Below are 22,533 nucleotides of genomic sequence, written 5' to 3'. Positions count from 1 at the left end.
GATTGGCAGCAAGCACTTGTACTCAGGGAGCTGGCTCATTTCTTAATTCTTTTTTCTTTTTTTTTCTTTCCTTTTTTTGGGAGGGGGGGATACAGGGTTTCTCTCTGTGTGGTGTTGACTGTCCTGGACTCATTTTGTAGACCAAGCTGGCCTTAAACTCACAGAGATCTGCCTGCCTCTGTCTCCCGAGTGCTGGGATTAAAAGCGTGCACCGCTGCCACCACCACACCCAGTCATCCACATCAAGTGTTATTCTTTTTTTTTTTTTTTTTTTAGATTTGTTAATATTTTTTATGTAGATGAGTGCTCTATCTGCATGTACACCTCATCTCAGAAGAAGGCATCAGACTCTAGTATAGATGGTTGTGAGCCACCATATGGTTTCTGGGAATTGAACTCAGGACCTCTGTAAGAGCAGACAGTGCCCTTAACCTCTGAGCCATCTCTCCAGCCCCCCACATCAAATGTTCTTGTCTACTGAATCATCTCCCCAGCCTGCTCGTGCTCCCTCTCCCCCTTCCCTCCCACTCTCTCTTTCTAGACAGTGTCTCTTGTAACCCAAACTAGCCTAAAATTTACTATGCCATAGAAAACTAGGGAATCTGCAACAAGTGTGAGTTCAAGGCTAGCCTGGACTACACAATACCTTTAAAAATATTTACATTTATTATGTATACAGTGAGCTGCCTGTATACCAGGAGAGGGCATCAGATCACATTATAGATGGTTGTGAGCCACCATGTGGTTGCTGGGAATTGAACTCAAGACCTCTGGAAGAGCAAGACAGTGCTCTTAGTCTCTGGGCCATCTCCAGCCCCTAAGTCCAGTCCCTTTTATAGTCTTGCACCCTCCCCCCGCCCTCAAGGTTTCTCTGTAGCTTTGGCTGTCCTGGGCTAGATTTGTAGACTCACAGAGATCCGCCTGCCTCTGCCTCCTGAGTGCTGGGATTAAAGGAATTTACTGCTACATTGCCCAGTTTATAGTCTTAATATAGTTTTCCATTATTTGGTCATACTATAACTTAAATAGTGTAAAAGTAACTTTTATTCTCCTGTGGTAATTGCCATCTTGGAGGCTTAGTGCTTCCGTCTGCTAACCTAGGCCTAGTCCTGGAAGCTTCTGTTCTCTGTACACTCTAACCTAGGCTTAGAATGTTTTCAGCCTCTGAAACTTACTGCCGAGTAAGCTCATGCTTTCTAGTTCTTTCTGAAGTCTGGCTGGCTGGTTTAACTCAGCTGCTCTGGCTCAAACTCCTCTCTAGCTGACAGATTCACTCTGGCTTCTCTCGGTTACTTGTTGCACAGCTTGGCCTCATAATAGCTTTGGCAATATATTCTAGTCTTCTGGCTTCTTCTCTTTTGGTGGCTCATTGTCTTCATTCTTGTCTAGTTTGTTCTCGTCTACCTGTCTCTGTAAAACTCGCCTGGTAAAAAACTGCCCCTGAAGTTCACAACTCAACTCCAGGGCACTGCTCTCCTCACTCTCAGCCTAACTGCCTGAGCAGTATTGACTAGAATTTAGAGGTTTGCATGCCTCTGTGCTGGGATTAAAGGGTGATGTGCCACCACATCTGGGTCTATATTTTTCTTTATCTGAAACTTACTCTTTACCAGGCTGTTTTTTATTTTTATTTATTTTATTTTATTTTTTAAAGATTTTATTGATTTTATGTATGAGTGCTCCATCTACATGTACTCCTGTATGTCAGAAGAGGGCATCTGATTCCAATATAGATGGTTGTGAGCCACCATGTGGTTGCTGAAGATTGAACTCAGGACCTCTGGAAGAGCAGACAGTGCTCTTATCCACTGAGCCATCTCTCCAGCCCCATCAGGCTGGTCTTGAACTCAGAGATCTGCTTGTTTCTGTTTCCTGGGATTAAAGGAATGTCTGTATTCTGGTTGGATCACACAGACCTAGAAGGTCTTTGGATCTGATGATCTCTTGCCAGAATAGCCGTGTTCTGAATTAGAATTCCTCTATGAAATAGTCCCCTGATCTTTCTTTTAGAAAACTTGATGTCTATGAATGTTTGCCTCAATGCATGTGTGTGCACTGCATGCATGTTTGGTGCCTGCAGAGGTCAGAAGATGTATCAGCGTCCCTAGAACTGGAGTTATGGATGGCTGTGGGCCACTGTAAGAACTCTAGGAATCAAACCCAGGCCCTCTGCAAGAGAACTAAAGCGCTCTAGCCTGTCATCCCCTTTACATTTATTTTATCATTGTTTCATTTTGTATGTATGGGTATTTTACCTGTAGGTATGTCTGCACCATGTACATGCTTGGTACCCCCAGAGGCCAGAAGAGAATATTGGACCCCTGTAGATGGAGTTACAGTGGTTGTGGGCCACCATACACTTGCTTAGAATTACACCCAGTTAGAATTAAACCTGGATCTTCTGGAAGAGCAACCAGTGTTCTTAACCTCTGAGCCATCTCTCCATGCTGCCTTCCAACCTCCGATTCCCCAGTCCTCTTTAAAAGGCAGGGCTTCTCTGTGTAGCCCTGGCTGTCCTGGACTTGCTTTGTAGACCAGGCTAGCCTCAAACTCACAGTGACCTGCCTGCCTCTGCCTCTCAAGTGCTGGAATTAAAAGGCGTGTGACACCAGGCCCCGCTTTAAAAGGTAGTGTCTTGCTATGTGGCAAGATCCTATAGCCTCAGCCACCCAAGTGTTGAGCTATAGGCCTGAACCACCAGTAGGGCCTTTGGAGTTGCATTCAAAGTAAGAGAATAATGGGACACTGTTCACCACTGCTTGGCAAAGCAGTACAGTGTGGTCGACAGAATGTGTATTCTCATGCTGCTTTGTTTCTGTCTTCCCTTCCATGGTGAGTTTCCCCAGTAGCAAGATTAAATCATATATTAAGTGAGATACTAACTTATAGTTTGGTGAAGAAATAGAGGTTGGCTATCACTAAACCCAAAACTTGAAGTTTTCTAGTCAGTGTGAGGCTAGAATTTAAATTCTGATTTTAAAAATAATTAAAACAATTCAAAAATTAAATTTATTGGTGTGTGTGTGTGTCTGTGTGTATACAAGTACCTGTGCATACCATGGAGCATATGTGGAGGGCAGCTGACAACTTGCAGGGTATTTCTCTCCTACCATGTGGATTCTGAAGATTGAATTCAGGTTTCAGGGATTGGTGGCATCTTGCCCGCTCCATTAAAAAATTCTGCTTGTGAGCTGAAAAGATGGCTCAGTGGTTAAGAGCACTGACTGTTCTTCCAGAGAGCCTGAGTTCAATTTCCAGCAACCACATGGTGGCTCACAACCATCTATAATGTGATCAAATGCTCTCTGCTGGTGTGTAGGCCTACATGCAGGCAAAGTACTGTATACATACATAATAAATGTATATGTGTATAAAATTTTGTGCTGGTGCCCATGGAGGCCATAAGAGGGTATCTGTTCCCCCTGACGTTGGAGTTGAAGGTGGTTGTGAACTGCCTGACATGGATGTTATAAGCCAAATTCTATTCATCTGGAAGAGCAGCAGGTGTTTTTGGCCACTGTGCCATTTGTCTAGCATCCACCCCCTATTTCCAGCTTTATTTATTTATTTATTTTATTTTATTTTTTGGTTTTTCGAGACAGGGTCTCTCTGTGTTGGCCTTGGCTGTCCTGGGCTCGCTTTGTAGTCCAAGTTGGTCTTGAACTCACAGCGATCCACTTGTCTGCTGGGATTAAAGGCATGTGCCACCATGCCCGACAGCTTTATTTATTTTTATGGCATCTTTAGCCAGTAAAAGTTTGCATCATTATTTTATTTATTTTTTATTTATTTTTTTTATTTTTTGGTTTTTCGAGACAGGGTTTCTCTGTATAGCCTTTGCTGTCCTGGATTCACTTTGTAGTCCAGGCTGGCCTCGAACGCACAGCAATCCACCTGCCTCTGCCACCCAAGTGCTGGGATTAAAGGCATGCGCCACCACGCTCGGCTGCACCATTATTTTAAAACCTCAAAAAATTGTCATTTCAGATACAGAATACTGAACCTGCTACTGATGTGAGAGAACGTTAATGCTGTTCAAACTTAACCCTTTAGTCTTGGGAGTAATGAATACTGAGCTGGTAGTTACGTGGTTGTGAAGCTTTCAAGCTTTAAAAAAAAATATGTTATTAATTTATTCATATTACATCTAAATTGTTATCCCATCCCTTGTATCCTCCCATTCCTCCTTCCCTCCCGCTTTCCCCTTACTCCCCTCCCCTATGACTGTGACTGAGGGGGACCTCCTCCCCCTGTGTATGCTCATAGGGTATCAAGTCTCCTTCCTCTGAGGGCCACCAGGGAAGCTTTTCAAACTTTTAAATTTGATTTTGTTATTTTATGTGTGTGGCTATTTTTGCTTGTGTGTAAGAGCACCACTTGCATGCAGTGCCTGTGGGGGTTGAAATAGTACAGTGGATCACCTGGAACTGAAATAGGGACAGTTGTGAGCTGTCATGTGGGTGTTGAGAGTTGAACCCTGGTCCTCTGGAGGAGCAGACAGGGTTCTCAACTGCTTTGCCATCTCTCTGTCCCATTTCTCAGCCTGTGGGTTGCAACCCCTTGCAGGGGGTGTTGCATAGCAGATATCCTGCATGGCAGATATTTATATTATGATTCATAACAGTAGCAGAATTAGTTATGAAGTAGTTAGTTTTGTTTTGTTTGTTTGTTTTTGGTTTTTTGAGACAAGGTTTCTCTGTGTAGCCCTGGCTGTCCAGGACTCACTTTGTAGAACAGGCTGGCCTGGAACTCACAGCCATCCTCCTGCCTCTGTCTCCTGTGTGCTGGGATTAAAGGCATGCGCCACCATGTCCTGCTGTAGTTACAAAGTAGTAGTGAAATAATTTTATGCTCGGGGTAACCACAACATGAGAAACTGAATTAAAGGGTTGCAGCATTAGGAAGATACTCCTTTGAATTTGAAGCTTAGTTGATGATGTTTCTGAAATAGTATCAGTTGATAGACATTGTTTTAGATTGCTGTTCTTCTCTTCCATTTTGGGAACTACAAGAGAAAATTGACTATTAAAGAAGAAATGTTGGGCTGGAGAGATGGCTCAGTGGTTAAGAGTGCTGCCTGCTCTTCCAAAGGAAGAAGAAACGTTAATGCTGGGGAGATGGTTTAGCTGGACAAGGCACTTGTTGTTAATCCTGATAACTTAATTTTGATTTCTGGGACCCACATAGTAGGCCAAGAAAACAAATTTCTACAAGTGGTTTTTTTTTTTTTTTCTGACAACTTAAAACATACTCACAAAGCCTGGTGTGATGGTGCAGGCCTGTAATTCCAGCATTCGAAGAGGCAGAGGCAGGTGGATCTCTTGAGTTTGAGGCCAGCTTGGTTGACAAAGTGAGTCCAAGCCAGCCAGGGCTGTTACACAGAGAATCCTTACCTCAAAAAACCAAAAATCAACACACACACACACACACACACACACACACACACACACACACACACTAAATGCAACCTCCCTAAAACAACAGAAACCGATACAGTCCACCACCATGAAACAAACCAAACCTCAAAAGCCTCAGCTAGGCATCATAGTACATGCCTTTAATCCCAGCACCAGGAGGCAGAGGCAGGAGGATATCATCTCTGTTAGTTTGAAGCTTGCCTGGTTTATAAATTGAGTTCCAAGACAGGCAGAGAAAACTTGTCTGGAAAGAGCAAATAAACACAAACCCAACAACAACAGTACACACTGCAAATTTGAAATGTAAGTGGGAAATGCGTTCAGTACATTTAACCTGCCAAAAAAGCTTCTCAGCTATATACTGTACTTTTTGATGGTTTGCTTATATTAATTCCTGGACTCAGATGTATGCAGTTGTAGGTATTTTGAAGACTAGCTTGGTAGATTGTATAAATTGCCAGTATTTGTCATTAGGTTTTCTATTAGGGTGTTTTATCACTCTTTTGTATGTATGTATGATCATGACCATCATGAGCATCTGGCATGAGCTATGGTTTCCTGCCCTGGATCACAAGAGCTTCTTAGAATACATCTATAATTTGGGGAAAGGTTGAAGTCAAAAGTATGGAGTGGCAAAGGGAAAGATGACCTCAGGCTATCGTACGTTTATAGCCTTTTCAACACTACGATGTTACGCAGCCTCAGGAACCATGAGGAATGACTCGGCCTAGTAAGGCAGTTTATAGATGGGAGGATTAGGACTAGAATTTAGTCTCTGTTTTTGTTTTTTGGTTTTTGTTTGAGACAGGGTTTCTCTGTGTAGCTGTGGCTATTCTGGATTGGCTCTGTAGACCAGTGCTGGGATTACAGGTGTGCACCACCCCACCTGGCTTTTTAAGTATTTCATTTGCGTTGTAGAGATGGACCAGTGGTGTAGAGTATGTAGTATACTCTTGCAGAGGACCTGGGTTCAGTTCCCAGCACCCACGAGCTGCCTCACAACTACCTGTAATTCTAGTTCTAGAGGATCCTGCTGGCACACGATGGACATAGAGTGACACACATACACATAAATGAAATATCCAATCATTTCTAAAAGTGCTGTTATTAAAGCTGAGCCTTTCTCTTTTAGGTTTTCAAGGCAGGGTTTTTCTGTGTAACAACAGCCCTGGTTGTCCTAGACTAGGCTGGCCTTGAACTCACAGAGATCCACCTGCCTCTGCCTCCTGAGAGATAAGATTAGAGGCATTCAGCACCACGCCCAGCTGCCTTTCTTTATTTTTTTGAGGCAGAATCTCAGTATGTATCCCTGGCAGGCCTAGAATGTAGGGAGGCCCTATCTTCAAAAACATGTTCTCCGCCTCCAGAAAAAAGAAAAAAAAAAAAAAAAAAAAAAAAAATCCAAAATCCCAAAACAAACAAAAACCACGAAAGCAGGCTGAGCAAGCCAGTAAGTTGGGTTTCTCTATCATTTTCTGTTTTCCTCTGAGGTTGGAAAATGAACCCTATTTTCTCCAGATTATTTTTTGTTATGGTCTTCATCACAGAAACAAACTAACTAATACAGTCAGTAATCACAGATTTTATGTTAGTACTAAAAGTAAAAGAATTGATGTTGGCATTTGTGTATCTAAGCTTTATTCTTGAAGTATTGGCTTTAATATTTATTCATACTTTTATCCTTCTATTTCAGTATCAGATATAGAAGGTGGTGATGGACTGCAGCTCAGAAAAGAACATACCCTCAAAATATTTGCTTATATCAATTCCTGGACTCAGAGGTATGCAGTTGTAGATATATTGAAGATTAACTTGGTGGATTGTATAAATTGCAATTATCTATCATTAGATTTTCTTTCAGGATGTTGTATTACATGTTTTTTGTATTAAATGATAAGTGTATCAATATTCAGTCACCTTACCCCTTTCTTAATCATGGGCTTGATTATACATTTTATTTATTTATTCAGTGATTATGTATACAGTGTTCTGCCTGCATGTACACCTGCATGCCAGAAGAGGACACCACATCTTATAGATGGTTGTAAGCCACCATGTGTTTGCTGGGAATTGAACTCAGGACCTCTGGAAGAGCAGACAGTGCTTTTAACCTGAGTCATCTCTCCAGCCCATGACATTGTCCCCCGTCCCCCCCCCCCCCCTCGAGACAGGGTTTCTCTATGTAGCCTTGGTTGTCCTTGACTCACTTTGTAGAACAGGCTGGCCTTGAACTCCCAGAGATCCACCTGCCTCTGTCTCCTGAGTGTTGGGATTAAAGGTGTGTGTCACACAATTGATTTTTTTTTTTTTTCTCCTTTTACCTTTCCCTCATTCTTTAGGAATCAGTGACTAAAATTTTGAGAAGTAGTTGAGAATTAGGAGATTATTTTGCTTTTTTTTTTCTTGACAGGGTTTCTCTGTGCAGCCCTGGCAGTCCTGGAACTCATTCTGTAGACCAACCTAGCCTCAGACTTTGTCTGCTTTTGTCTACCAGCCGCTCACAAGATGAGAGAATTTTTATGGACTAGCCAAAAGCTTATAGCAAACTTACTCTCTTAAAAATATCTTTATTGTGGTAACATTTTATTTTTATTTTTATTATTTTTTTATTTTTTTCGAGACAGGGTTTCTCTGTGTAGCCTTGGCTGTCCTGGACTCACTTTGTAGACCAGGCTGGCCCCGAACGCACAGTGATTCCCCTGCCTCCGCCTGCCAAGTGCTAGGATTAAAGGCGTGCGCCACCACACCCGGCTTGTGGTAACATTTTTAAAAAAGATTTATTTATTGTAAATGAGTGTATTATCTGCAGAAAAGGGCATCAGATCACATTACAGATGGTTATGAGCCACCATGTGGTTGCTGGGAATTGAACTCTGGACCTCTAAAAGAGCAGGTGGACCTTAACCTCTGAGCCATCTCTCCAGCCCATAGTAACATATTTTGAAGCCATTTGTTACTTGTCTCTTTTTCATTTAGAGACTGGCTACACAGAGAAAAAATTTTTAGTTTCAAATTTCAGGTATTCTTTCTCCTCTTCCTCCCCCAAATCTCCTTAAACCCATCTGGGAGACAGTTTCTTTTTGTTGTCCTGGCTATCCTGGAATCACTTTGTAGACCAGAGCGGGCCTTGAACTCATAGCCTGCCTCTGCTTCCCAGAGCTCGGATTAAATGCATGTGCCACCACACCCAGCTTAGCGAAAATTTTTGTTGTTGTTTCGTTTTTTGTTTGTTTTTGGTATTTCGAGACAAGATTTTTTCTGCGTAGTTTTGGCTGTTCTAGAACTGACCTCTTCAGACCAGGATTGAACTCAGATCCTCCTGCCTCTGCCTCACAAGTGCTGAGATTAAAGGCATGTGCCACTACAGACCAGCCGAATCTCATCTCTTCTACAGTATTTTTCTCTTGATTTTAGAAAAGTTAGAAGGTTCTAAGTACTGAAAACTGGCATATGGGCTAGAGAGATGACTTAGCAGCTAGGAGCACTGGCTCCTCTTCCAGAGGTCTTAAGTTCGGTTCGCAGCAAGCACATGCTGGCTCACAACCATCTGTAATGGAATCTGAATCCCTCTTCTTGTGTGCGTGAAGACAGAGCACTCATATACGTGAAATAAATAGCTAAATCTTTAAAAGAATTAAAGAAAAAGTTTACTACAATCTTGATGTTGACGTCTCTACTAAAAATCAGCCATATGAATTGCTGTGGACTGAGTTAATATTGCTGCCATTATGAGTAGACTACACGAAAATATGTTTCATATAGTAAAATGTTAATTTAAGCCTGGGGTGGCGCACGCCTTTAATCCCAGCACTGGGGAGCCAGAGGCAGACAGATTGCTCTGAGTCGAGGCCAGCCTTGACTACAAAGCGAGTCTAGGATAGCCAAGGCTACCCAGAGAAACCTTGCCTCAAAATCAAAAACAAACACACACAAAAAAACCCCCCAAAACAAACAGTTAATTAAAATTAACTTTAAAAACTGAAGAGATGTACTGAGAAAAGCCACGTGAGCCGCAGTTTCTAACTTGCTGCAGCTGCAGCCAGATGGCAGCGTGCTGTGCCAGGACAGGCCCAGGGCTGGGCTTCAGGTGTGCTGCTGTGCCTGAGCAAAGCGAGCGCTGTCCAGTCGGCACAGTCCCACTACTTTACTGTCATTACTACTGGAGCTGCAGCCATATCTCTAATTTTGTGTTTTAATGTTATACTAGTTAAATATTTATAATCCCTCTATTAGTGTTTTTTAATGTAGAGTCTATGAATGAAATTATAAAGAAATAATAAAAAATGAAAAATGCAGTGAAATTATAAAGGAGATCTTGATATGTACAGCTGTAGGCAATAATTAATAGGCTTTGTCAGAATACCAGAATTTGCCCCTAAATTGATGAGAACCTCTGCTTGATCAGTTACTTCCTGAAATAGTTTGAGGCTGGCATTGGAGCCAAATAGACATGGATTAAAGTTCTGCTTCATCATCCATGACCTTGGTCATGCAGACGAATTCTTTCCCCTCTATAAGTCTTCACTTCTTGATGAATTACAGTGATGCTGTGGCTTGATGAGGAACACAACACAGAATACTGACTTAGCGCAATTGATTTATAGGCCGGGCGCGGTGGCGCACGCCTTTAATCCCAGCACCCGGAGGCAGAGGCAGGCGGATCCCTGTGAGTTCAAGGCCAGCCTGGTCTACAAAGCGACTCCAGGACAGCCAAGGCTACACAGAGAAACCCTGTCTCGAAAAACCGCATGTGTGACTGAACAACTTGAGTTTGCAGCATCTGTGGCGAACAGAAGAGGGTGTTTGACTCGCTGTGACTGAAGTTACTCATGGTTGGCTGTTAGCTGCTGTGTGGGGGCTGGGGTTCTCTGCAGGAGCAGCCTTGCTCTTATTGCTGAGATATCTCTTCAGCAACTCCTTTGAGAAGAAATTGTTTGTGCTTTTGTGTGTGTTGAACTCAAGGCCTCTCGTGTGGTGGGCAAGCACTCAGTATTGACCTACATTTCTAGTTGTGATACACATAACTTAGTGAACATTTGCTTTAGTTAAAACTGCTAGGGTCAGGGGTGGTGGCGCACACCTTTAATCCAGCACCTGGGAGGCAGAGGCAGGCAGATCGCTGTGAGTTTGGGGCCAGCCTGGTCTACAGAGGGAGTCCAAGGCAGCTCAAGTTGTTACATATAGAAACCCTGTCTCAACAAACAAACAAACAACCCTGCTAAACTTTGTTTTGGAAAGAAAATATAAATTGAAGTGTGGTTATATAAGCTGAACCTTATATAATTCTGTTTACAGGTGAATTAAATGGGTTTTTTGTTTCTATTTCTTCTTCTTCTTTTAATATTTATTCATTTAAGTATACAGTGCTTCACATTCATATATGCCTGCATGCCAGAAGAGGGTAGCAGATCACATTATAGATGGCCATGAGCCACCATGTGACTGCTGGGAATTGAACTCAGGACCTTTGGAAGAGCAGCCAGTGCTCTTAACCTCTGAGCCATCTCTCCAGCCCCTGTTTGTTTGTTTTTGAGACAGGGTTTCTCTGTGTGATAGCCCTAGCTGTCCTGGACTCACTTTGTAGACTAGGCTGGCCTAGAATTCACAGAGATCTGCCTCTGCCTCCCGAGTGCTAGGATTATAGGTGTGTGCCACTGCTCCAGGCTTGTGTTATTTTCTTATACTTCAACAAATACTGTTGCCTAAGTGTGCTTCTTGGAGCCGGGCGTGGTGGCACATGCCTTTAATTCCAGCACTCGGGAGGCAGAGACAGGCGGATTGCTGTGAGTTCGAGGCCAGCCTGGTCTACAAAGTGAGTCCAGGATGGCCAAGGCTACACAGAGAAACCCTGTCTCAAAAAACAAACAAACAAACAAAAAAAGAGTGTGCTTCTTCTAGGAGGTACATAGCTATTAACAGTTAATCTAGAAGAAAGATTAGGTTGAAGCCCATTAATGGGTCTTGGTATACTAATATCTTTCTTGGAGGGAAGTATTTGTAACTTTCACATTATCAGTAGAATGGGATGGACATAATTGTATGTATTTAGCATTTGTGAGAACTCTGGATTTGATTCCTATCACTAGATACAATTTACATAAAGATGATCAAATCAATGTAATGTTATCAGTGGTCAGGATTTGCTTTTGCGTGTATTGACCAGGATAGATAGGTGAAGGACAATGTTCATTTAAGAAATAATGTGGTTGCTGGGTGTGGTGGCCCACACTTTTAACCCCAGCACTCAGAGAAGAGTCAGCAGCAGTGGCTACGTAGTGAGTTCCAGGACAGCCAGGGTTATGTAGAAAGACTCTGTCTCAAAAAGAAAAAAATAGAAATAATGTGTTCGGTTTACTGGGGAGATGGCTCAGTGGTTAAGAGAGTTTACTGTTCTTGCAGAGGGCTCCTGCTTGCTTCTCTGTACCCACATGAGAGCTCACAGCTCTCTCTAACTCCAGTTCTAGAGAATCCAATATTCTGATCTGTGGAGGCTTCTGCACAGGTGTGGTGCACTTACATACACTCTCATACACAAAAAATAAAAAGAAGTAATTTGTTGAGTTGGATGTGGTAGAACATACTTTAATCCTAGCTCATAGGAGACCCTACCCCCAAACAACATTTTTCTGTGTATCCTTGCTTTTCTGGAACTTGATTTCTAGTCCAGGCTGGCCTGGAATTCACAGAGATACACCTGTCTCTCAAGTGCTGGATTAAAGGTGTTTGCTACCAGGCCTACCAACCAGAACTTTCATATGATTAATTTATACCATTCCTGGACATTTATCCAAAAGACCATATGCTATTACAGATATTTATCTAAGTTTATTACTGTTTTCATAATAGCAGGGAAATACAGTAAACCTAGAAGATTGGATAATGGAAGTGTACAACATATACACACACTGGAATTTAATTCATTTGTTAAGAAAAATAGTTACGCTATTTCTAGGGAAGTGTATTGAACTTGGAAATATTTTTATTAAGTTGAGCTGACCCAGATTCGTAAAGGCAAACAATATATCCTCTCTCACCTGAGTCTCACAATTTTTCGTATATACATATACATGTGGGAGAGAGAGAGGATGCCAAGAAACTAGAAAGGGGCTTATGAAAGGGGAGAATATTACTTCCAGCAGAAAATTACTCTATAATTAAGTCTTAGTAGCTGATACCCTAGTTATATTTAAGAACCTCTAAAAGAGCCGGGTCAGATAGTGCATGCCTTTAAACTCAGCACTCGCTGAGCATACGAGGCCAGCCTGGTCTACAGAGTGACTCCAGGACAGCCAAGGCTATCACAGAGAAAACCTGTCTCGAAAAACCAAAACATTAAAAAAAGAACCTCTAAAAGCTGTGGTTGATTGGATTAGCATATGACCATTGATTAAAAAATCTTGGGCTGGAAGTGGTGGCACACGCCTTTAATCCAAGCACAGAACAAAACAAACAAACAAAAAACCCTTAAATTCCCAATTATGCTTTTCTAGAACTAGTGTTTAAATAGGCTTCAGATGTATTCCCTCTTCTGATTAGTAATTTCATTTTTGCATATTTTACACATTGAAGTAGTTTCGTTTTGTTTTTGAAGCTTTTTATTTTTGATTAGTTCTTTAATGTAAGTTTAAATCTTCCGATAAGTAGAAATAAAAATACAGAAAATCCTTGAGAGTTTTTATTTCATTATTTCCTTACTTCTCTTTGTCTTGTAGATCTATTACTAGTCTTGATTGGTTATGCACTTTCCTTTTCTCCCCAATATCATTTTTTGTCTTCCTCTCTGGGAGATTGCTTTAGTTTCCCTAAAGTTGCTAAAATTTTAATTGAGTTTTTAAGTGATACATGTTGTGTGTATTTAAAAGGCATACAAATAGTCTATGTACAATTAAAGTGCTTTTTAAAAATTTTAAGTGGTGGTTAGGGTGGAGCCTAGAGGCTCATACATTCAAAGCAAGTGAGTTAACATTGCAGTCCACGCCCAGCTTCACAGGGCTCAGTTTTATAATCCCTATTTAGGTTTTTGTAAAGTTCATTCTTTCAGTAACCTCATATTGCTCTGTTATATCGAAGAGTTAATTTTTTTCTGTCATGCGTTGTGCTAGTTAATTTTTTAAAAAAGATTTATTTATTATATATACAGTGCTCTGCCTGCATGTACACCTGAAGGCCAGAAGGCGTCAGATCACATTATAGATGGTTATGAGCCACCATGTGGTTGCTGGGAATTGAACTCAGGACCTCTGGAGGAGCAGTCAGTGTCCTTAACCTCTGAGCTATCTCTCCAGCCCTAGTTAGTATTTTTTTTTTTACACTAATTTTATTTTTGTCCACTTGAAACAGTCTGTGGTCTTCTGGGAAGGGGTAACCTTAACTCAGAAAGTGCTTCTCTCAGATCTTGGAGCATTTCTTGATTAATAATTGATGTGGGAGGGTCCAGCCCAGGGTACGCAGTGCTATCCCAGGGGTCCTGAAGCGGGAGCAAGCCCTACGGGCAAGCTGGTAAGCAGCACTCTTCATGTATCTGTTTAGCTTCTGCCTTCAGATTCTTGTCATGGTCGACTTTTATTAGCTTCTCTCAGTGATGTAATGTGGACCAGCCAGTGTAAGCCAAATACAATCTTTTCCAGTCACTTTTGACTAGTGGACAAATGGGTGGAACTAGAAATGATCATAATGAGTAAGTTAACCCAGAAGCAGAAAGACTCATGTGGTATATACTCACTTATAATTGGGCACTAGCCCAAAAGGCATGTACCGTGAAAGATTGGGATAGATGTGAGGACATTCTACTGAGACTCTAGGTAAGAGAAATATAGGAGATGGGAAGTAGAAGAATCCAGAGGGTCCTAGAAACCTACAAGAAGACCATCGCGATGGGTAGATTGGGGCCCAGCGGGGGTCTGCTCAAACTATTGCACTAACCAAGATGAGACTTGATAGCCTATGACCATATAGAGGGGGAGGAGGTCCTTCTTGGTGAAAGCGGGAGAGAGGGAGGAATGGGAGGATACAACTGATGGGATAAGAATTGAGTTGTAATCTGAATAAATTAATAAAATTAAGATTAAAAACTATTTATTTATTTATTTATTTATTATGTATACAATGCTCTGCCTGCATGTACACCTGCAGGCCAGAAGAAGGCATCAGATCATATTATAGATGGTTGTAGCTCTGGCAGTCCTGGAACTTGCTATGTAGACCTGGCTGGTCTGGAACTCAGAGAGTTCCTCCTGCTTCTGCCTCCTGAGTGCAGGCCCATGGAAGCTTCTTTTTAACGGTATCATGGTAAGCATCGGATGCTTGGTGTTGTGAAAGGCCAGAAAAGGTTATTGGCTAAGGTGTGGCCTCAGTTGCAGAGGACACCCCAGGGTTGAAGGAGTCATGGAAAGAAACTGAGGCTTTGGCGCTAGGGTATAGTTGGAGTCCCTGAGGAGAGGCCATTGGTGAAGGTGCTGCTTCAGCTGCAGTGGAGACCCCAGCATTCCAGAGACGCCAACAGGCATTTTATTGATGAATGATTGATTTGGAGGGCCCAGACTATGCCAGGCAGCCCTGAGTTTTATCACAAAACAAATCGAGTAAGCCATGGGAGCATGCTAATAAGCAGCACTTCTCTGTGGCCTCTGTTTCAAGTTGTCATTCTTCTGCCTTGACTTTCTGTTTTCTTTTTCCTCAGTGAGGGATTGTGACCCCAGAGTTTAAAATGAAATAAATCCCATTCTTCCTCGAGTTGCTTTTAGGCACTGATTACCAATAGTGCCCAATAGAAAGGAAACTAGAGCATTTCTGTGTTGTATTTATTTTTGGAGGTTTTTGTTTTGTTTGTTTGTTTCTTTTTTGAGAGAGTGTTGCTATATAGACCAGGTCTATCTTCGATTCAGGGATGAAAGGTCTATACGCCCAAGCTAGGCTGAATCTTTTTACTGTTTTTGTCATGTTTAGTGATAAAAGTTTTTAATGTTTTGCTTATTTTGATCCTTTTCTTTTCTCTTACAAAGACTTTTGGTTTTTTGAGACAGGGTTTCTCTGTGTAGCTTTGGCTGTCCTGGACTTGCTTTGTAGACCAGGCTGGCCTCGAACTCATAGCGATCCACCTGCCTCTGCCTCCCGAGTGCTGGGATTAAAGGCGTGCGCCACCACGCCCGGTTCCTCTTACAAAGACTTACTCTTGGCTGTAGTTCTTGGTTAAGAAAATGGCACAATAAAGTGAGTTGGCTAGCTGTGGGTGGGCACTTAAAATGGAAATGTGTACTACATGATAGGTATAAAAAATGGCGAGCAGATTTTTTGTTTTGTTTGTTTGAGCCAGGGTTTTTTCACTGTGTAGTTTGGCTGGCATAGAACTTACTTTGCATACCAGGCTGGCCTCAAAGTAGGCTTTCTTATCAAGGAAATGTCTTTTGGACGCCTTTGTTTGACAGGGCTTCTCTGTAGCTCTGGCTGTCCTGGACTCGCTTTGTAGACCAGGCTGGCCTAGAAGTCACAGAGATGCCTCTGTGTCCCCAAGTGCAGGGATTACAGGGGTGTGCCAATGTGCCTGGCTGTCTTTTGGACTGATATTTTTGAAGAGATAATGTATCCTTCATTCTTTGGCTGTGATTAGATGCTGGGCAGGGGAAGTTACTTGATGTCTTTCATTGAATCCTCTTTTTCTGTCTTCTGCTTCATCCTTGCCTGGCACTCCTAAGGCATGAGCTTTTCTAGTGTTTTTTCTTTTGTGGTTGGTTTTGGCACAGGGAGTCTCTGCGTAGCTCTGCCTGGCTGGTCTGGAATCCACAGCTCCAGCTGCCTCTGCTTTCCTGATTCTAGGATTAAAGGCATGCACTACCACCCATCTTAATTCCCGTTTCATTTTTCTTTTTCTTTTTTGTTTTGCCCACACGTATCTCTGTTTCATATGCATGTAGTGCCTGCAGAGGACAGAAGAGGTTATTAGTTCCCCTAGAACTGGAGTTAGAGACAGTTGTGACCCACCATGGGTCCTCTGGAAAAGCAACCAGTGTTTTTAACCACTGAGACATCTTTCAAGCCCAGTTCCCAATATCTGACAACTAATGTTAAAAGTAAATTGTCTTTCCTTTTTGTTTTTTGTTTGCTTGTTTTTGTTTTTTTCTTTGGTTTTTTGAGACAGGGTTTCTTTGTATAACCGCTCTGGCTGTAGTCCAGAGAGGGCCTCGAACTCATGGAGATCCACCTGCCTCTGCCTCCCAAGTGCTGGGATTAAAGGTGTGGGCCACCATCGCCTGCCTGTCTTTTCCTATTTTTAAGTCTTAGCCAAGATACTTTAAGAACTCAGATTCTAGCTTTACTAAGAAAAATGCCTAACTCTACAACTTCTCACTTTAAAGAAAGTATGTGTTAGCCTTATAGGAAGAAACTAAGTCTAGTGTGGTACATGCCTGTAGTCTTCAAATTTTGGAATCAAAGGCAAGAGCATCCTGGCTAGCCTGAACTTAAAAGAGAGACCCTGTCAATGTAAAGACGGGCCCAGGAGTTAAGAGGGCTTTTTCTAGTATGTGTGAATTCCTGGATTTGGTTCCAAGTATTGGAAAGAAAAAAAAAGGTGGGGGGGGGCAAGAGATATGAGGTAGGCAGGCTATTTATCAGGCTATTTTGTTTGTTTTTAGATTGAGGGTATGGTGCATCACTTTGTAGTCCTGGCTCACTTGGAATCACTCTGCCCTCAACTCAGAGATCTACCTGTCTCTGGATGCTGGGATTAAAGACATTGTATTTGTTTTTTCTCATTAGAGATTGTAATATGGGCTGGGGTTTGGGGCTGCAGAGATGGTCCATTGGTTAAGAGGATCCTAACATCCTTATTTGGTAGCTCACAGCTGCCTGTAACTATAGATCCAGGGGATTTGATGCACTGTTGTGGCCTTCATAGGAAGGTGCACATATAAACACACACACACACACACACACACACACACACACACACACACACACACACACACACACACACACACACACACACACACACCCAAAAAGGAGGGGGTTGTTCTGGTTGTTGTGGCGTATACCTTTAATCCTAACATGTGGGTGTCAAAGGCAGGAGTATCTCTGAGTTTGAAGCCAACCTGGTCTACACAGTGAGTTCTAGAGCCACATAGTGAGACCTTATCTCAAAAACAAAAAACAAAAACAAACAAACAAAAAAAAACCTCAACAACAGCAAAAAACCCCCAAACCCATCATCATCATTATCAAATTTATTTATTATTTGTACACTATTCTGCCCACATGTATGCCTGCATATCAAAAGAGGACACCAGATCTTGTTGTAGATGGTTGTGAGCCACCATGTGGTTGCTAGGAATTGAACTCAGGACTTCTGGAGGAGCAGTCAGTGTCCTTAACCTCTGAGCCATCTCTTCAGCCCTATTATTTTTAAATAATGGTAATGCATAATCGTTTTTTTTTTTTTTTTTTTTTTTTTTTTTTTTTTTTTTTTTTTTTTACCTTGCCTGTCCTGGGCTTTGTAGACTCTGCTGGCCTCCAACTCACAACGATCTGCCTGCCTCTGCCTCCTGAGTGCTGGGATTACAGCCGTGTGTCACCACGCTTGGCAGTAATATTGAATCTTATAGCTGGAAGAGACCTTTAAAGTAAGACTCCTTTTATTTCATTATTTTAGCAACAAACTCCAAAAATAGTAATTAACGAGACAGTATCATAGTGGGATTGGAATTTTAGAACTCTGTGTTGGGTTTATCATAAGGTTTTGCCAAGGTATTGTTGATGTTACAATTATGTGGAGACGTAGGTGGGGCTAGAGCATCTGCTGTCAGATTAAGTGCTGGGGAGACTTAGTTGTAGGCAGCTGGAGTGTTACTGATGACATCAGGGTTGCGTGTCTTTTATGACTTAGCCTTTTATGTTACAACCTCTAATTTCTACCACATTCTACTCACTGGAAATGCACCCCTTCTATTCTTTTGTTTGTTTGTTTTTCCAGACAGGGTGTCTCTGTGTAGCCTTGGCTGTCCTGGACTCACTTTGTAGACCAGGCTGGCCTCGAACTCACAGTGATCCTCCTTCCTCTGCCTCCCGAGTGCTGGGATTAAAGGTGTGCGCCACCACACCTGGCTTTCCCTTCTGTTCTTAAGGGGAGGAAAGTTAGAGTTTACCTTTTAAATGAAAGTGTGTCAGGGTTTTGTGGCCATACTTTCAAGTTTATCATACCTATAAAAATGAGATTACTTTTTCTATGTGGTAATACAGACGGTAATCTATTTTGATTATGGTAGAGGTGTTTTGCTAGTAATTCAAGGTGTCAGTTATGAGTAATAGCTGATTATCTGCCACCAGTCTTTCTCTGGAGTCTAATATAATCAGGGTTAGGTACTTCTGGGTGTGCCATTTACTTAGTGACTCAGGAGACTCTTACCTGAAGGAAGCCAGGGATGCGCTATTAATAGAACTTGTCTAAAGTAAGTAGACTTATGTGTTATTATACTTACCTGACATTGCCTGGTTCCTTGTGTTTTTTACTGACATTCATAAGAGAGTTTTGTGCTTCTAACAGTGTCTGGTCTTCCAGATAGGGTCAGAATACCCATCCCATGTAGTCTTCAAGAGAATTGTTTATTTAAAAATGTAGCTAAATAATATATTTTGTTAGATAATAAAATATGTTGTATTAACTTAAAACTGTCTTAATAAAATATTTACTATTATTATTAACACTACCACTACTGTTACAACAACAACAACAACAACAACAACAACAATAAAGTTTTGGTTTTCTGAGACCAGGGTCTCTATATAACCCTGGCTGTCCTTGGACTTACAGAAATCCACTTACCTTTCTGCTTCCCAAATGCTGGGATTTAAGGTATGCACCACCATACCCAGCCTGTGATTCTATTCTTAAAAATTCATATAGTGCTACTCTAGCAGAAAAGATGAAATTTATGTTTAGAAAATGTATTTCAGTGTTTGCTGCTTGTGTTACTTATTAAAATGTATATTGTTCCTTCTCTAGGAAACGTTTATTTATTGCGTCTTATTTTCTCTTATAGGCAATGTCTGTGCTGCTTCAAGGAATATAAGCATTTGGAGATTTTTAACCAAGTAGTGTGTGCACTTATTAACTTAGTGATTGCCCAAGTTCAAGTGCTCCGGGACCAGCTTTGTAAACACTGTACTACCATTAACGTAGATTCCACGTGGCAAGACGAGAGTAATCAAGCGGAAGAACCACTGAGTATAGATAGAGAATGTAATGAAGGAAATACAGAAAGACAAAAATCAATAGAAAAGAAATCAAACTCTACGAGAATTTGCAATCTGACAGAGGAGGAATCTTCAAAGAGTTCTGACCTTTTTAGTTTATGGAGTACAGATGAGAAGGAAAAACTATTACTATGTGTAGCAAAAATTTTTCAAATTCAGTTTCCCTTATATACTGCTTACAAGCATAATGCGCACCCTACTATAGAGGTATGTACAAATAGGGGCTGTGGCTTCATGTTATCAAGTCCTGCTGAGCTTGTCAGTCGACTCCTTATCTGTGAATGACTGAAAGTCGTTATTTTTTGATGGAAAACTTTCTTTCTGCCTACCCTGTCCCTCTTGTATTCCCTTCTCTCTCTTTCCCTTTTTTTTCTTCTCTCTTTTCTTTTCTTTTCTTTTCTTTGAGACAAGATGTCACTGTATAGTCCTATAGTCTGGCTTTGAACCTTTCTGTGTATCCTAGGACTGGCCTTGAGGTTTGAGTCACTTGCCTCAGCCCGAGTACTTGGATTACAGGTGTGCACAGTCATGTCCCAGCTTGATGGGAAATTTTCTAACAATTACTGATGTTGCCAATATTGTTTTCTCCATACCTTTTTGTAATAGTTTGCTGAAAATTTGCATAATATATTTATAATTGAATCACAGGAACTTAAATTTTAAATGATTTAAGTATTTTATGTTCTATTCATTATGACTTAAAAATATAATGGCTGGGTATATATAGTTCAGCGGTGGAGTACTTGCCTAGTATTTATATGAGATCCTAACTGCAGGACTTAACACTGTCAAAAGTAAAAAACAACAACAACAAAAAAAACTAGTTGCAGAGTCCAGATTCTGTTCCCAACACCCATGCAGTGATGCACAACTGTAGCTCTGGTTCCTGGGGGTCTGACCCTGCTTCTGATCTCTTCCAGCCCCTACATGCATGTGCTGGGAAAACATGTACTTAAGCACACACATACACATAAAACAAAAAAATAGTTGTTGTAAAAGAACCACATATAGTGGGGCTGGAGAGATAGCCCAGGCATTAAGAACACTGTCTGCTCTTTCAGAGATCCTGAGTTCAATTCGCAGCAAACACATGGTGTCTCACAACCATCTGTAGTGGAATCTGAATCCCTCTTATGGTGTGCGTGAAGACAGAACACGCATATACATCAAATAAATAAATAATCTAAAAAAGAACACACAGTTTCATTCTTAGATGTCAGACTAGGTTTTTCATTAGTAAGTAGCTTAGCAAATTATATATATATACACACACGCATATATATACACATATATGAGCGTTTTCTTTTGTAAGTCTAACTACTTAATTCTCCATGAGTTATTTTTAAGAGCATTTCAGAAATTTAGTAATTTAAGATTTGTGAAGAGAATTGTATTTATAGAAAGAAAGAATTGAGACAGTTGTGTCGTGATGTATTTATCTCACTGCAGTGCTTCATTCCTTTTTCTTCTATGAGAATGAGGAGTACTGGCCAGGTACCTCATTTATACCTTGCCTTTTTGTTTGTTTCTTTTTTTGCTTTTTGTTTTTTGAGACAGGGTTTCTCTGTGTAGCCTTGGCTGTTCTAGATTCACTTTGTAGATCAGGTTGGCCTCAAACTCACAGCCATCCTCCTGCCTCTGCCTCAAGAATGTTGGGATTAAAGGCATGGGCCACCACACCCAGCTTATACGTTGTATTTGGGGTTTGGGTGGGCTAAGGTCAAACAAAGCCTAAGCAGTTCAGCTGCTCTGTGTATGATCCCTTGTATTTTCTTCCACGGCTACTGTTTCTACTCAGGTGGACAAGCTTTCTTACACTGTCATTTTAGGTGTGTTCAAGGAAGGCGGAAGGAGAAGCTGTTAGGCATTTTGGGTTCCTTTGAAGTGGCAGAGAATGGATTTTGTCACATTTCATGCAAAGGATGGGGAAGGAAGCTGAAGTGGTAGTTATCATTATAAACTGGGTTCAGTTGGCCCCAGACTCCTGTGCAGTACAAGACAACCCTGAACAGCTCCTCTATCCGGGTGCTGGGATTACAACCATAAAGTACCATATCCGCTTATGGGGTGCTGAGCATCATATACAGGGCTTTGTGCTTGCTAGGAAGCGCCCTGTCAAGTAAGCTATATCCCTAGTCCTCATTTATACCCTAGGCAATCTGCTTACAATGCTGAGATGTGAATCTGCCAGCCACTCAAATGATTTATCTGTCTATCAATCTCTCTATTTAATCTAATCTATGTACAGGGTTTCACTATGAAGCCTGGTCTGAAATGAGCTGTGTAGGCCAAACTGGCATCAAACCCACAGAGATCTGCTGCCTGCAGTTTCCTGAGTGCTGGAATTTAATGTGTTTCCCCCACCCCGTTTTACTTTTCTTTCCTTTGTTCTCTCTCTTTCTTTCTCCTCCTCCTCTCCTTCCTCTTCTTTCTTCCTTCTCCTTGTTCTTGTTCTTGTTCTTATTCTTATTCTTATTCAGACTGGGCTTCTCCTAGATCCAGCCTTGAACTTAGGTAGAGGTGCACCTGCCTCTGCGTTCCCAGTGCTGAGATGGAGATGTGCGCCACCACCATCCAGCTTTATTGCCCCTGTTCCTAAGTCTCTTTTTCAGCGTGTATGTTCTGTAACCTTCATACTTAGTAACTTGATAATGATCCTTTATTGGAATATTTTTTATAATATATTGAGAGAAAATACTCTTAACATTTTGAGGTAGATTTTGGTTTCTTTTAGAATGTAGTGTGTTGTTTCTGTGTAGAAACTTTGTAAAGAATATTACACAATATGATACATAAAACATAGCAAAAAATGTCAGAGTTTTTTTAAACAAAAAACTACTTAATTTTAATCTTTAGGGTTTGGAGAGATTGT

At 41.4% G+C, this 22,533-nt stretch overlaps 1 protein-coding gene across 1 annotated transcript in view; it reads left to right on the top strand.

Moving 5' to 3' along the window:
- Usp34 (ubiquitin specific peptidase 34) overlaps nucleotides 1–22,533 on the top strand; it is a 172,477-nt gene that overhangs the window by 9,919 nt on the left and 140,025 nt on the right. The window contains exons 2-3 of the mRNA XM_051164973.1: nucleotides 7,111–7,198; nucleotides 19,448–19,868. Of these exons, the coding sequence (XP_051020930.1) occupies nucleotides 7,111–7,198; nucleotides 19,448–19,868 (509 nt within the window). The remainder of the gene's footprint in view (nucleotides 1–7,110; nucleotides 7,199–19,447; nucleotides 19,869–22,533) is intronic.

Source organism: Acomys russatus, chromosome 22, assembly GCF_903995435.1.
Source record: "Acomys russatus chromosome 22, mAcoRus1.1, whole genome shotgun sequence".
NCBI lineage: Eukaryota > Metazoa > Chordata > Mammalia > Rodentia > Muridae > Acomys > Acomys russatus.
Note: the sequence above shows the minus strand (reverse complement) of the source record. Positions and strands in the feature narration are given on the sequence as shown.